The sequence below is a fragment of the Lycium ferocissimum genome, chromosome 6 (assembly GCF_029784015.1).
Source record: "Lycium ferocissimum isolate CSIRO_LF1 chromosome 6, AGI_CSIRO_Lferr_CH_V1, whole genome shotgun sequence".
Lineage (NCBI taxonomy): Eukaryota > Viridiplantae > Streptophyta > Magnoliopsida > Solanales > Solanaceae > Lycium > Lycium ferocissimum.
Window position 1 is genome coordinate 8,639,413 of NC_081347.1, and position 16,527 is coordinate 8,655,939.

At 37.2% G+C, this 16,527-nt stretch overlaps 1 protein-coding gene across 2 annotated transcripts; it reads left to right on the top strand.

Annotated features, from left to right (window-relative positions):
* Nucleotides 1-202: 202 nt before the first annotated feature.
* LOC132059213 (uncharacterized) lies at nt 203-14,447 on the top strand. Of its 2 annotated transcripts, XM_059451764.1 has the most exons (16): nt 203-308; nt 2,547-3,057; nt 3,305-3,545; nt 4,648-4,922; nt 5,902-6,069; nt 6,161-6,937; nt 7,022-7,107; nt 7,707-7,769; nt 7,884-7,972; nt 8,070-8,135; nt 9,801-10,472; nt 10,664-10,738; nt 10,946-11,016; nt 11,100-11,157; nt 12,877-13,072; nt 13,493-14,447. In XM_059451764.1, exons 2-16 carry the CDS (start codon nt 2,639-2,641, stop codon nt 14,152-14,154), a joined length of 3,918 nt encoding a protein of 1,305 aa, XP_059307747.1. In that variant the 5' UTR covers nt 203-308; nt 2,547-2,638; the 3' UTR covers nt 14,155-14,447. The 2 variants fall into 2 exon arrangements, with proteins under 2 accessions (XP_059307747.1, XP_059307745.1); XM_059451762.1 differs by lacking the exon at nt 203-308 and having other exon boundaries at nt 1,941-3,057.
* Nucleotides 14,448-16,527: the final 2,080 nt, after the last annotated feature.

Below are 16,527 nucleotides of genomic sequence, written 5' to 3' on the forward strand. Positions count from 1 at the left end.
CAAAAAAGTTCATGACAAGACAAGTACCCCACCTACTTTAGTCCTTAGCATAAAGCAGCCTTGTTTTTAGTGACACTTTTTGCTAATAATTGAAAAATCCATTTTACCCCTAAATTTAGCGGGCTAAAACAAACGCGTCAACCAAATAACAGCCCAAAAAAATAAAAAGAAGAAAAGAAAAACAAAAAATCAAGCCCCCCAATATACTCGGTAAGCTTCTTTTTTTTCTCTTTCTTACTTTCTCTCTCTTTATTTCGTTTTTTCGCTACTTTCTCTCTCTTCGATCGGTTTCGATCAGTGAATGCTGGGTATGTTCTCGAATCTTCTATAGCTATTTGCTTGTAAATTGAAGTAATTTGTGTGAATTTTGTTAGTTTTCAGTCTTTTTACGGGTTGCGGGTCGGGTTGATAAACCCTAGAGTTTTAGCTTTGCTTGGAACTAGGGTTTGTCGATCAGTTGAAGTTGTGTGATTGTCAATTTTGTGTGATTCTGCATTTCAATTTGAGTTTTGTTCATTCAATTTTGAATTTTGCTTGAATTCAGTGTTCCAATTGCTCTTTCCACTGGCTAATTGTTTTAGTTGAATTGGACTGCAGATTTCTTTATCCTATGCCTTTAATTTAGTCAAAAGTTTTGATTTTTTTTTCTTTACTTCAAGTTGAATTATGGAATTTAGTGGCACTTATGCTTGTTAATTGACGTAATTTGTGTGGATTTTGTCAGTTCAGTCTTTACGGGTTGGGCGTAGGGTTGATAAGCCCTAGATTTTTAGCTTTGCTTAGAAGTAGGGTTTGACGATCAGTTGGAGTGGCGAGATTGTCAATTGTGTGTTATTCTGCATTTCAATTTGAGTTTTAAGCTGAATTTTTCTTGAATTCAGTGTTCCAGTTGGACTTTTCATTTGAATTATCGGTGAATTGAACTGCAGATTTCTTTACTTATGCCTTAAAATTAGTCAAAAGTTCCGTGTTTTTTTTTTTTTGAATCCAGACTTGAATTATGGAATTTAGTGGCACTTATGCTTGTTAATTGACGTAATTTGAGTGAATTTGTCAGTTTTCAGTCTTTATGGGTTGCGGGTTTGGGTTGGGGAAGGGTTGATAAACCCTAGATTTCTAGCTTTGCTTGGAAGTAGGGTTTGACGATCAGTTGAAGTGATGTGATTGTGAATTTTGTGTTATTTTGCATTTCAATTTGAGTTTTGAGCTGAATTTTGATTTGAATTCAGTTTTACAATTGCTCTTTTCATTTGAATTATCGTTGAATTGGACTGCGGATTTCCTTATGTTATGCCTTAAAGCTAGTCAAAAGTTCCGAATTTTATTTTATTTTTTGACTTCCGACTTGAATTATGGAATTTAGTGGTACTTATCTTCCATAGTTCTGTGCCTGTTAATTGACATAATTTGTGTGAATTTTGTTAGTTTTTAGTCTTTACGAGGGTCGGGTTTGGGAAGGGTTGATTTTTAGCTTTGCTTGGAAGTAGGGTTTGACGATCAGTTGAAGTGGTTTGATTGTTAATTTTGTGTTATTCTGCATTTCAATTTGAGTTTTGTTCATTCAATTTTAATTGGAATTTGGATTTTGCGTGAATTCAGTGTTCCAATTGCTTTTCCTTATCTTATGCCTTAAATTTAGTCAAAAGTTCCGATTTTTTTTCTTCAGACTTGAATTATGAATTTAGAGGCACTTATGGCTTCAGATAAGATTTCAATTGGATTTTTTCTTTCTGAATTTATGTGAATTTTGTCAGTTTTCAGTCTTTACGGGTTGGGTCAGGGTTGATAAACCCTAGATTTTAGCTTTGCTTGGAACTAGGTTTGAGGATCAGTTGAAGTCGTGTGATTGTCAATTTCGTGTTATTCTGCATTTCAATTCGAGTTTTGCTAATTCAATTTAGTCAAAAGTTCCCCCCCCCCCCCCCCTTTTTTTTTTTTTTTTTTTACTTCAGACTTGAATTTTGGAATTTAGTGGCAGTTATGGCTTCAGATAAGGTTTCAACTTGTGTTGCCGCGATGTCATATGAGTTTATGTTCTCTATTCTTTGTCTTAATTTTTATTGAAAACTTTATTGATCAGTACTGAAAATTAGAAAAATTTACAGTTCATTGATGAAATGCATTTTATTTTACCCAAATAAATCGAAAGTTCTGTTGGAAATCCAATTAAAACCATTAGATGTTCCTAAATTTCTTTCTGTAGAATCTACTCTTGGTTGCTATGGTAATGGATTTGTCTAAACAATAAACAATAATAAGTGTCTTGCTGTATTTGTAGTTATAATGTGTTAAGTTTTATAGTGAAGAGATTATTGCTATAGTTGTAGTTATCATGTGTTAAGTTCTTGATGTGAAGAGATTATTTTTAATAATCCATGGCTTCCAAAGGGTGTGTTAAGTGAAAAGGACAATTAAATAGTTTCTCAAGGGCATTGGTTAGGTCCACTTCCTGAATTTTCGGCAAGCTTGACTTTCATTGGCTTTGTAGTATTGAGAATCTTTGGCAAAGCCGGAGTTTGATTGCCTGTTATCTTATGTCTTTAAAGGTTATAGCTTTAAGACAAGCTGATCTTTTTCTGGACCCAATTGTAAACGGGAAGATCTTTGGAGATATGATGTTCTAGTTCTGAGTTTGTAAATGGCTGGAAATGGGAGATTTAACTTGACATCAGCTAGCAGTGACTCGGGTTTTGTTGGCAACTACACCAATGGGCCTAAGGGGAGCTATACGGGTCCCACCATGGACAGGTCTGGGAGCTTCAGAGAGAGTTCAGACACCCGTATATTTGGTTCTGGGAAGGGTGCATCCCGGGGGACTGGTGCAGTTGTGGGTGATTTGCCTTCCCTGTCACAATGCTTGATGCTGGAGCCAATTGTAATGGGCGACCAAAAATATCCTCGTTCAGGCGAGTTAAGGAGAATGTTGGGCTTTACTGTTGGGAGCACTTCAGAAGACAATTCTTTTGGTGCTGCTCATTTGAAGTCTTCACTTCATGTGTCTATGGAAGAATTAAAGAGGTTCAGAGATAGCGTTGCAGAGACGTGCAACAAAGCTAGGTATTTTTGTCCTCTTAATCAATAAAACTAATTTTTCGGTGGACTAATTAGTTCTGTTGCATCCTTCTTCATGGTTTTGTATCTTTACTTTGTGCCGATCAGCACTCTCCTTCTCTTTCTTGTGTGTGTATTAACTAATGATCTTGGTGGCATTCTTTCTTGAGTATTGGATAAACTTTGATTGAAAGTGACCCTACTTTAAAGCTTAAGTTGTATGTGCTGAGTATGCTGTTTTTGTTTTGACTAGTGGTAGAGCTAAAAAGTTCAACGAATGCTTGCATAAGTTGACAAGATTTTCTGAAGGCATGCCTTCTAAGAAGCAACAGAGAAATGAGCAGTTAACAAATGAGAGATTAGGTGGTTCAAGCATGAAGATGGGAACACAGATACATCGAGGCCCTTCAGATCTTGTAACACAGAAGACAGAGGAGCGGCCGAAGAATAGTACTCTGAACAAGCGTGTACGCACATCAGTGGCAGAAACTCGGGTTTGTAATTAATATCATGTTATTTAAATTTGTTGACCTTCGAGTAGCTACTTTCTCTGACAATTGTATTCCATATCCAAGCAAAGGAGGTGTTTAGTGTGTCTGATAAAGCCGTACATGTTACTTTATCAAAAAAAAGAAAAAAAAAAAAAAGAAAAGAATGAAAGCCGTCTTTTCCCCTTAAATGTTCTTCTGCATAACCCACATGGTGCATATTTTTTCTGTTTATAAGATATATTGGAGAACAATGTATCTTCCTGTTGGCTATCTACTTTCTGGTATACCTCGTGTACAGGGTTTTTCTCCACAACATCAATAAAGAAAACAACATTAAGACATTGCTTTCGTAAAAAAAGGATATATGGGAGAAATATTGTTCTTCTACGCTGCTCATGGAATAATGAACATCTACTTACATGGGTTTAGAAAATAGAGGTGTGCATTACATATACTTCAAGTTTAGAAAAAGATAGAAATGATGCTAGGGCAGTAAGGGAAGAGACATTGTTCCCTAACTTGGAATTTTAGCTTATTTTCATGTAAATAATTAATATGAAGAAAGGAAAGCTACTCATATGTCATGATTGGCAGTTAATTAATCAACTTTTAGTTGGAGCAAGTTACTTTTTGCAAGCTCCATTTACAAGCATCGAGAGGCTGATGTTTCTCAGAATTTTTAATTACCTCTAATTGAACAGCCATAGATTATTTAGATCTTGCAAAGATGGAGGCACCCTTCCTGAAGGATCTTCCTCTGGTTATTCGTCAAATGACAGAGAGAATTGTGGCAGGACATGATTAAATGCTATCTTTGGAAATGGGTGGTGCATGATACTACTTGCCTTGTTTCCTCTCTGCACCCTTAAAGGAGCCTAGAATATCAGAAGTATAAGTTTTCGTTCGGCTGTTTCCTTTCTTCCTTTGTGTTGCAATGGAAGAATTCTTTCCTTTTATGCTCATCACTAGCATTGTGTTGTTAATGATTTTTTTGCTTTATGTTGAATGAATAATGTTGCGTATTACCTGCTGAGAATAATAAGCTTCATCTGCTTCTCCTTATATCAAAACGCCTAATGACCTTTTCCCTTTCCATATAATTCAGGCGGAACACCGAAATAGTGCTCTATCCAGGCAGCCGATGATAGTAAAGGATCGAGACATGTTAAAAGATAGTAATGCCGATTCTGATATGGCTGAAGAAAAGATCCGCAGATTGCCAGCTGGAGGTGAAGGTTGGGACAAGAAGATGAAAAGGAAACGATCAGTTGGTGCTGTCATTTCAAGGCCCTTGGACAATGATGGAGAGCCTAAACGATTGCTGCATCATAGACTTGCCAGTGAACCTGGCTTGTCACCTTCTGATTCCCATGGTTTCAGGTAATTGCTATTCTGGAATTATCCCCAAATAACATCACTTCCATCTTGATTTCATTCAGTTTAATATAATAATGTCCAGTTGCCCTATTTGCCGTCTAAGATGAAGGATAAGACTGGTTTAGATTTTCCGACTTTGTTGAGTTAACACATCAAGTTGAATTTCTTCATTAAAAAGCTACTTTTGGTTCTCTGTTGTACAAGACTGGAGATGTTTGTAGATGATGGCTTTAGTCCCGGGTTGCAAATTTCACTTTGAAGAAGTGTTAGGACATTTCTATTTAAATTGTCCAGTTCTAGATAGGTTTAAGAAAGTAAAGGAATTACTTCACATCTTGTTGTAAGATATAGCGGGTAAGTTCTTTACTTCAACGAAATGCTGTACTCTTCTAAGGCAGCAGCTTAAGCTTTGAGCATCTTGTTTTAGTTGGAATGTAAAGAATCACTTGGGAGAATAACTAGTGAAGAGAAAATAGCCTAACATATATGTATATATTGAGTGCGCTCTTTGGTTCGTTGCCTTCTAGACTGCCCTCGTCAGATCAAGTACCAGTTCTTTGCGGGTAAGCCTACTTAAGTTGGGGAGAATTGTCTTTTACCAACATCTAGTGTTTAATTGACATGATTCTACCTAGAACTCGGTCAAATAGAATCATTCATTTCATGTGCCGTCAATCTCTTATTCATTCCTTGTTTTGCTGCTTCTTCGTGTGAATAGTTGTTTTTCATGTCCCTTATAAAAATAGTTTTTCATGTCCCTTATAAAAATAGTTGGTGTCTAAATGGGAAGATTTCAAGAGGAATCACATTTGGCCTTTATTTTTTGTAGGTTGAACTAAGGAACTAAACTGAAATTGGATACATAATTTGATGCTTTACCGTGCATGTTTGACTACTGTGATCTTTGAACGTTCTCTCTTTATTTTTGCACCTACTTTGTTACCTAGCACTCTATGTTGTACTCACCAACTCTTTTGCACAGGTTGGGAATATCAAGCGGTGCTGGTAGCATTAATAAGTCAGATGGCTCATCACCTGCTGGTTCTAATGCCCGTTCGATGCTTAAAAATGAACAGGAAAAGTCTGCTCTTTGTAGGGATCCAACTGCTGGTCTGAATAAAGAGCGGATGCTGGCAAAAGGCAGCATCAAGTATGTCTTAGTTTGTGATAAATTTGTTTTTATCTCCTAACTAATGGGTGTTCTCAAGCTGAATTCTTACTATGTGGTTTTCTTCCTCTAGGTTGAATAGTCGTGAGGAGAACCATGCTCTCTGTCCCAGTCCACTAGCAAAAGGGAAGGCCTCAAGGGCACCACGGAGTGGCTCCCTTGCTGCTGCTAATTCACCCTCTAACGTTCCCCGTTTACCTGGAACCTTGGAAAGCTGGGACCCACCCCCAAATGTCAACAAAAATCTCGCTGTTGGTGGGGCTAATAATCGGAAGCGTCCATTGCCCACAGGATCCTCATCTCCGCCCATAACACAATGGATTGGTCAGAAAAATCAAAAAATTTCTCGTACAAGGAGGGCTAATCTTATCTCACCGGTTTCAAACCAAGACGAGGTGGAGGTGCCATCAGAGGCATGTTCGCCTTCTGATTTTGGAGCTAGGTTAACTCCTGGTGTAACAAGTGGTTCTATTCTTTCAAAGGCTGTCAGCAATGCTACACAAAACCTTAAAGTTAAAGCTGAAAGTGTTTTATCCCCTGCCAGACTCTCTGAAAGTGAAGAATCTGGTGCTGGTGAAAGCAGATTAAAAGAAAAGGGTGGGGGTACTTGTGAAGGTGAAGAAAAAACTGTAAATACTGTTCAGAGTAATGGGATGTCTACCTCACATATGAAGAAGAACAAATTTCTTGTCAAAGAAGAAACAGGTGATGGCGTGCGAAGGCAAGGCCGAAGTGGAAGAGGCTCGGTATTTTCTAGGAGTAGCATTTCTCCTAGAAGGGAGAAGTTTGAAAATCAAGTCACAGCCAAGCCACTTCGTAACTCAAGGGCGGCTTCAGAAAAACACGGAAGGTGCTGGTGTTTTTACTGAAGAAGGTTTTTGAGCTTTTACTGTTTCTCTTCTCCATTAACTTAAATTATATTTGATTGTGGCAGTAAGTCAGGCCGTCCTTTGAAAAAGCACAGCAAAGGGTTCTCTCGTCTTGGGACTCCTTTGAGCAGTGGTTCTCCTGATTTCACTGGTAAATCCCTCATTTGCATACTTCATTAAGTATCTCAGTGTAAAATATTCCTTCACTAGTGTGGAGTATGTCTCTTAAATTTTTAATGAACTAGTTTTCCCTTTTCCAGGATTTGGTTTATGTTTCTTAAATTTTTAATGAACTAGTTTTCCCTTTTCCAGGATTTGGTTTTTTTCAGTCTCTATATGTCTTTTAATGAACTCATTTGCCTTTATCCATGATTTGGGAGGTTATGATGTGATTCATTGGAGAAGAGAATAGCTGATTTGTTTTTGTATTTCCTTCTGTTCAATGAAATGTGAAGTCAGTTTTCACTTTTCAGTACATTATCAGCTGTTTAGAATGAGCTGGGATTGATTGTGGACAAAGAAATGAAGGGGTTGAAGTAAAGGAATAAGAAATGGCTAAACTTGTATCATAGATACTACTGAACTTGTGCGGGCAATTTCCAGTGATTGATGAGTTCCACTGTTTGATATTCACGTTATAGTTTTGGTGCTACCCTAGTGCGGGCTGACAATTAGCAAATTATCTAGGTGGTTCTGGTTTTCCCCCTGCCTCAAACAAGTAATCCTGCTATTACATTTTCCATATTTCAGGGGAATCAGATGATGATCGCGAGGAGCTCCTAGCTGCTGCAAACTTGGCATATAGTGCTAGTAGTATGTGTCTGACATCAAAGTTCTCCGCTCACTCTGTTGTATCTCTTTTTTTTTTTTTCTGTTGGGAAAAATTATAAACAATGAGGCACTTAATTTATTTGGTTGCTGTTGTAGTTCATGCATGTTCAAGTGCATTCTGGAAGAAAATGGATAGACTTTTTGCTTCTGTCAGTGCAGAGGAGAAATCCTACCTTCTGGAACAGGTGACAACTACTGATGATTTTGATTATACCACACAGATATTCGCTTTGTCTGATAGTAGATGTTCTTATTAAGTCCTATTCATTGATGCTTTATCAGCTGAAATCAGCAGAGGAATCTCATACGAATCTCTCTCAAACTCTAAACCATACCAATGATGTTCAGGTACTTACTGATACCTAATTATCTTTATCTTGCATGATGACATTACTTTTTGCAGTGATTTGCTTGGTGGATAGTTTATGCCAAAAGTGGGGGATAAGACATTTCTGTGTGTTTCATTTGTTTTGGGGATTGAAACTGGCTTCTGGTGGGCCAGCTAGGGGCCTTTGGGTGCTTATATCCCTTCACTAAATTCTTTCCCTCCTTTGCACCTTCCTTAGATTTTTTCCCCATAGCTTTCCGGGTTTCAATGTCGTTTATATGTTAGCCTCAATCCCTGTGCCACCACCTGAAATTCTTTTTGAAGTGGTTATTCTCTGTTTTTTGTTTTTGTGGGGTTTCTCCTAGCTGTTTCATTTGTTGCTTGAAGCATACTACTGTGTAAAAGCGTCGTATTGTATTTAAGTGTATTCATATTGTGTTTAAGTGTATTCTTAGTAATTCCTGGTATTGAATCAAGTCTAAAGTTATAATCTTTCCTTTAAACCTATGCATAGACAGGAATCTGAAAGTTATCCCTCTCTTAGTCCTTCACCATAATTTGGGCGTTTGTAAAATCTCCTAATGGATTCTGCACTTTTTGAAAAATTCATCCCTGCTAATATCAAGAGAGAAACAAACAACACAGCAGATCACCATGTCACCTGTAGGTCACGGGTTTGAGCCGTGGAAGTAGCAACTAATGCTTGCATTAGAGTAGGTTGTCTACATCACACCCCTTGGGATGCGGCCCTTTCCCGGACCCTGCTAGCGCCTGATTCTTTGTGCACCAGGCTGCCCTTTTTTAAACAAACAACACAGCAGATCTAGCAATCTTGTATTTAGAGAATGCGTTCTTTTATATCTTTACTTTTTGTTGTATTGATATGTATCACTTGACATGCTTGAGTCACTGTCTTTTTTTGATGAAGTAATTGATTCTATTCAAGGCATCCAGAAGATGCAAAGTAGTTTCAAAAGATTGAGCACCAGAATGTCAGCTCTAGTACATAACTAAAGAGCAAACAAAATCTAAAAGGCTATCAGGGAATCTATTGGGGATAAAAAGGCCCAACTATGTAAATAAAAAAGACATTTAGCTTTGAGCATAGTTTGACTAGTTGAAAGTCCATCAAAACATCTACTATTCCTTTCATTCCATATAGTCCAAAAAGATGGCAGCTGGTATCATCTTCCAAAACTTCTTGATGGTGCTGTCAACTTTCCATTGGACTCTTCCCTGATAGTGTTTCGCATTACCCATTTGCCAAAAAGGTGAGGAACATATGCCATAGATCTGCTGCAGCTGAGCACTGCAGGAAAAGATGGCTTGGGTTCTGATTCTCTATTACACAGTAGCACCTGTTCACTTTTGGAGGACTCTTCAAAAATGCCGCCCAGTTCGTTTTGGGTTCTGCAAAAGTAGTGTATTTTTGGAGGATCAAACACGGGTGTGGCAACATATTTTGAGAGTCCGAGCAACATAGCCTCCCAGTACAAGACTGTTGTTATCCTTCTTATGCTTACCGTGAATGGATCATCTGGATTATCTATATTAATTAAACAGGTCTTGCTAATTCTCATATTCTACTGCTGCCTGTTGGAACTTAAGATATTATTTTAACTATATATCATATGTTGTTGGCTACTGCTTTAGCTAAATACTTCTCTTGATGCTTGCTTTCCCAGGATGATCATGCACATGATGGAACTTCTATTTCTGATACTTCATCTGTTGAGAAGAACAGATGCATCAAGAATCAAAATGGCTTGAAACTGCCATCTGATACAGAACTGGTCGATCGATTTCACGATTCTATTCTAAGTGCAAAATTTGACTCAGATAGAATATTTGACAAAGTTACTCCACTTTACCAAAGAGTACTGTCAGCTCTAATTATAGAGGATGATATTGAAGAATATGAAGAAAACGGGTTTGACATATTTACGTCACCGCATAATGGTCCAGAAACATTATTGCATGGTACACGTGTCATTGACTCTGAGAGTAGAAAAATGAATAGGACAGAAGTTGAGTACGATACAGTTTTTGGATCTCAGATAAAGAAAAATGGGACTGGAAATGAGTTTGTTTCCTGCAATGGATATGGTGCATATCATAGAAACCCTGATGTCCGAGGACCTCCATACAGTGATGAGATGTCACGAGGAGATAATGGATATTTGCATTCAGAGGTTGGGCTGTTTGTAGGCCTTTCTGAATGTGATCCGGATGTACCACAAAGGTTGCAGATTAGTAGTTTTGGTATTTCCTCATTTGAACGTCAATATGCACAGATGGCTTTTGATGATAAACTTTTGCTAGAGTTGCAGAGCATTGGCCTCTATATTGAACCTGTGGTATGCTTTCTCCAAGTGGTTTCCTTCCTCCTCAATGCTTACTAATTTGCATTTTTCACTTATGAGTGGCGTAAGAGTGGTATTTTTCACAAGTTGGAATGATATCATATGCTTTAGTCTTTCTAGCATTTGTACCTAAGATTGTATCATTTTATTATTTTTACCTTTCCTTTTGTGCATCCTTGTTACAGCCTGGCTTAGATGATAAAGAAGATGAAGCGATCAACGAAGAAATTATGCAGCTGGAGAGGGGACTCTGTCAAGAGGTTATCTCGCGCGTCCTAATAATTTACTTATTTTCCGTCTTTTTCCTTGTTTTTGTTGTTGCCAAATATGCCAGCAAATCTAATGTTTTCAAGAAAATTGAGAATAAATGGTTGGGATAAAGACCATCTCTTTCAGATCTATATATAGACATCTTTCTGCATATGCCGTATACCACTGAAGTAGTTCATTTGTTCTATTCCCTGTAGATTGCTAAAAAGAAAACATATATGGAGAAAGTATCTAAAGCAATTCAAGAAGGCAAGGACGTGCAAGGATGGTAAGATATTACGTCATCAAGTTTGCTTTACGTTTCTGCATTCTGAATTCATGTGTGCCTTATAAACCCAACTGAATTTCCAGGGACCCTGAGCAGATTGCGATGAATAAACTCATTGAGCTGGCTTACAAAAAGCTCTTGGTAAGGGTTGCATTCTTTTATCTGTACGGTTGTCATGCTTTTCTTGTACAGTGCTTATTTAGTGTTCTTGCCGTCCCTTTAATATCTTCCCCTGCTACTGCAGCTGTTCTCTTCTAAATTTTGTAGTTGGTTAGAAGGTTTTTGTGGCATTAACTTTAATCTACACACACTGCTTTTCGTTGCGAAATGTTGTGAATGATATTTGTATATAACCACTATATAAGATCATTTTAGACTAAAAGGAGTGTACATTGTTGACCGGAGCAATCAGAGATTTGGGAGAAAACTAAAACTCAAGAAGCTTGCTCCAAGTAACTGACTGCGTAATATGTGATCTGAAACAGAAATGCAGTATTTCTCCAGGAAAGAGGATACAAATATTAAGTTGCGCGGACTCTTCACTTTCGCTGCCGCACCCGTGTCGGATTCTCCAAAAATACACTACTTTTGAAGAATCCAACACGCACCCATTGACATTTTTGAAGAGTCCGAGCAACATAACTGAAATATATATGTATATATCAGCAGACATTATATATTTTTAGAGGGAATCTAGTCATTGCGCGTTATGTCATTTGATCTCCATGCTTGAAAGAAGAATAGTTATTGCACTCGATCTCCTTTGATCTCAGCCAAGTCTGCTTGATTTTTTTTTTTTTTTAACCTTGAAAAATAAAAAATAAAGAAGACTTGGCTGATACTTTAGGATTGCCAATTTTGGTTTCCAGATTGATTAAGGTTTGATATCTATTGAATATATTTTAAAGTTCAATCATAAGATGCTCATCAAAGAAAATTTTATCCTAGTCTAGATTACTTTAGGTCAATGAGATTGTGTTAAAAACATTGCCCATGTGTTATCATGCTGGGAGTTCAAATAATAAAAAATAAAGAGAACGATAGAAGGGCGGCCCACTAAAAAAGCTAGAGCAGGTGATTTGTTTCACTCTCGGTTAATAAGAGATTTTGTAAATAACAAAACCAGACACCAAGATGGTGATAGCCTGATGGAAATCACAAGAGTGGCAGTCTCCTGCACAAAATAAAAAAAAAAAAAAAAAAAAAAAAAAAAAAAGGAAGGAGATACCTACACTAATAAGGATCTATTCATGAAGCGAGTTTTGTGTATCTCATATACATCCTGGAGTTTACACCAAAAGAGATTGCTTTGCCCTCAAAACACCTCTTTTTTCTTTCTTTCCGTAGAAATCCAACAAACTCATGCTGGAATAGTTTTCCGCTATTGAAGATATTAGAAGATCTACTACTGAATAAGGCTTATTATAATTAAAATGATGAAACTTTATTACACCCATAAAAAAAATGATGAAACTTTATTACACCCATCAAAAAAATGATGAAACTTTATTAACTTTTTTTTTGCTATATTTCTTAACACAGAGCTTTATCTCCTGCAAAGGACTTCGTCAACTTACATACATATTGCATTACTCCAGTATAGTTCATTAGTTAGCATACTGATATTGCTACTCACAAATCTTAGAGAAAATGTGACACAAACCTGGCTGTTGTGAATCAATCTTGTACTGTTTTGACCCTCTATCTGTTAATGCAACCTGATTTTGGGGAATTTGAATTTGTTTATCCTTATGCTGTGCAGCATATTAATTACTGGAGATTTCATAATTAACTTACTACAGCATATGGAGCTTTTGTGATTCAGATTATAACTGCATTTCTTTTGGATTAATTTGACAGGCGACTCGAGGAAGTCTAGCTTCCAAAAATGGGGTTCCGAAGGTGTCAAAACCAGTTGCATTGGCTTTTGCAAAGAGAACACTCTCCAGGTGTCGGAAGTTTGAGGATAGTAGAGCTAGTTGCTTTAGTGAGCCTGGGCTCCATGACATTATATTCGCCGCTCCTCCTCGTATTAATGAGGCGGATCTTTTGGCTGGTAAGCAGTTGCTAATAAAGCTTTTCACTGTTGAATTAAATTATCATGTATATGGTAATGACACCGTTCTGACGATGCTTTGGCAACTATGAGCTAGTTACATAATTATCTGTTTCCTTTAGCTCTGGGTCAACCAAATATTTTGGTTCTTGTTCTGACAAGAGGTTTTTTTTTCCTCTCTTGTAAAATTATAATTTGATCTTCACATACGTTAGTATCTTATAATTTATGTCTTCCATGTTCTGTTCTTGTCTGCTGGGTAGTAATTACTGACATTGTTTCTGACAAGAGTTCTATAGTTAATACAAATTGTACTTTCATCTTCACATGCTTTAGTAATTTTAGTTTTGTTTATGTGTGTTTCTAGTTTATGCTCTTATCAGATGTGCTGTAATAGCTGACATGTCTCTTGTTTCATAGGCTCATGCCCTGTTAACGCTGATGGTGTTCTGATTGATCCGCATGAAAGGTTCAATCATCAGTCTGATCATGCTTTTGCTAAAAATGGGCCGATATTAAATAGAGGGAAGAAAAAAGAAGTACTGCTTGATGATGTTGGTGCTGCTTTTCGAGCCAATTCTACTATTGGTGGAACTCTTCTAGGTGGTGCAAAAGGAAAGAGAAGCGAAAGAGATAGGGACTCTTCAGCGAGAAATGCAAATGCAAAAGCTGGACGCTCACTGGGGAACTCCAAGGGTGAGCGTAAGACAAAAACAAAGCCCAAGCAGAAGACAGCTCAGCTTTCTACATCCGTAAATGGATCTTTTAACAAATACATGGAGATTATGACCCATCCGGTTTACCCTTCTGCTAATGGTTCTGGAGAATTGGTCAATACTAGTGGTAACAGAAAAAGAGAGGGTGATGTTAATTCATCAATGGATAAGAAAGAATCTGCTGACGGCATGAATATGCCACTGAATGAAATTGATGCAATAGAAGAGCTAGGTGTAGAATCTGAGCTTGGGGCGCCTCAGGATTTCAATTCTTGGTTCAACTTTGATGTTGATGGTTTGCAAGATCACGATTCTGTGGGACTTGAAATACCAATGGACGACCTCTCTGAGTTAAATATGTTTTGACTGTGACTGCTCATTGTACATTCTTATGGATTATTTAACTGTTCAGTAGAGAGTGATCTTTTGCTTGTTCAAGAATTGATAGGTTAAGAGATCTCTGGCCAATTGGCACTTGTAATTATGGCCATTTTGTATACTTATTTGAAGGGAATGCTAGAAAATCCTCATTGTTTAAATTCAGGCAATGTTTCCTTGTAAACAAATTAGCAAAGAAGGGCAATTTTGTTTGATCATCTTTTGTAATGTGTCCAGTTCGTTTCCCCAATATATTGCAATTTTGACTTTTTCCCCTGTTACTAGTCATGTTTTCTTAAAGCTTGTAATGAGCATAAGAATCTGATACTCAGCTATTCAGTTTTTTAGGTCTTGCTAATCCTTCATTAACTGTCTGCAGCTCATGAATCCTGGACTACGCCGTAACTTTATATGCATATTTTGACTTCTTGAGTTTCATGTTTTAGTAGCAGATGAATGGTGGTAAGTGCCTTGAGCATAGTCATCACGTGTCAAAACAGTCGCTTCTTCCTCAACAGGTGCTAAGAATATCGTCATCAGCCAAGTACTGGTGTCAGCCTGAGAAATGTTTGGTTAGGAAGCCGACAGGTAACTCATCCTTTACCTTAACTAACTTTGATAAAGTGTGTTACAGCTTTAACTTACATATTTCTCAATTGTTGACTCCCTCATATTATAAATGAATATATGCTTGTACACATACTCCTTTATCCATCCAGTTGTTTCTAGACCATTTCTATGGTTTCTGGATGTGCACAATTGATTAAGATTGTTTTAACAACTAAATTATTAAACTGCTGATTATCCTGTTTTTATTGCGTATCGTCATTCTTTGATAGCTAATTGCCAAGCTTTGCAGATAGATTGCGTTTTCATCATGTTTTATCTGTTGCTTACTGCTCTTCTTAAAAACAGATTTATGCTATCAAGACTGAATTGCTGTACTTCTATTATATATGCCGAGTGACATCTTTGATGACTAAGTACCAAAGCTTTGTTAAGAACGCCTTGCTTGATTGTGTTTCTATCCGGTGCATGACTTCCTTTGATCTAGGAGGTACACTGCTACCATTTTCTGTAACTTGGTGTTACTTGTGTGTATATATTTAGTAACTTGCTGGATAGTTCTTCCTCTGATTGTGTCATCTTTATTCCAATCATAGTTTGTTGTAGTGGAAGGTGAAGACATCTTAAATTTATATAGACTTTGGTGCTTAACAACCATATTAGTCAAGGGAATAATGTGGAAAAATTATCTTTTATGTTATTTAGTGTTCTGTCTTTTCTTATTGAGTGGAGTGATCTTGTTCTCTCAACGACTTGGCCTTGTAAATTCAATTTTACTCTATATATGAGTTCTTTTCTTTATTCTTTTTGTACTGGTTGCTTTCTTTGATAGACTCCTCCCTCCCCCCCGCTTGGTTACCGTTTCATGAATAGAAAAGACCATCTTCGTGTACACTGCCAAAAAACAAAAAAAAGAAAGAGAAATTTCATGTATTTACTTTCTTCCATCCGCGTCCTCCTTGTCATCTAAAGATCTTTTTCCTGCTAATGCCTCTTATTAATTAGGCTACAGAAATGCTCTCTATGAATAGTGCTGCTGCTTACTGCTAGTTGGATAGTGCATGATTTGACTTACATTATTTTCCGCAATGTATTGAAATTCTTATTTCATTTTACTCTTGTATGGTTGCCCTCTGAAAATAGAGTAATATCTTTGTTTTGCCGGAAGTATACTTGCAACTGACGTGTGACTTTTCACGTCACATTGGGTTCTCCAGTTGATTAATTATCAGATTACTTGGACATGTGACAACGTAACTTGTGCAGTTCCCCTGGCATGCCGTTTAAATACAGGATTGATTGGATCAATGATATGTAAGAAGCCGTAATCCGGAAATACTGGGGAGCTACCTCTTGGACAAACTTTATGTGTTCATTTATTTGTTATCTGTAAGTAACTTCTTTAATGTAACAGCACCAAATTGGTGCTCCGAAAAACAGTTCGAAGATTTGGATCTTGCAGCCTGCCTGTTATGTAACTTCCTCTTGGACAAACTTTATGTGTTCATTTATTTTTTTATCTGTAAGTAACTTCTTTAATGTAACGGCACGAAATTGGTGCTCCGAAAAACAATTCGAAGATTTGGATCTTGCAGCCTGCCTGTTATGTTTCATTGAATCCAGCAGCTCCAGATACGTCCAGAATCATATGCATTTGTTATTTTATACCGAAAGTTTGATGACTGTAAGCTTCTAAATTATACCAAAATCTGATGTTTTCTAATCCCTCCAAACGTCTATTGTTTAGTTCTGGCCATTTGGTCCATACAGACGTGTACTGAAATTGTCTTTACA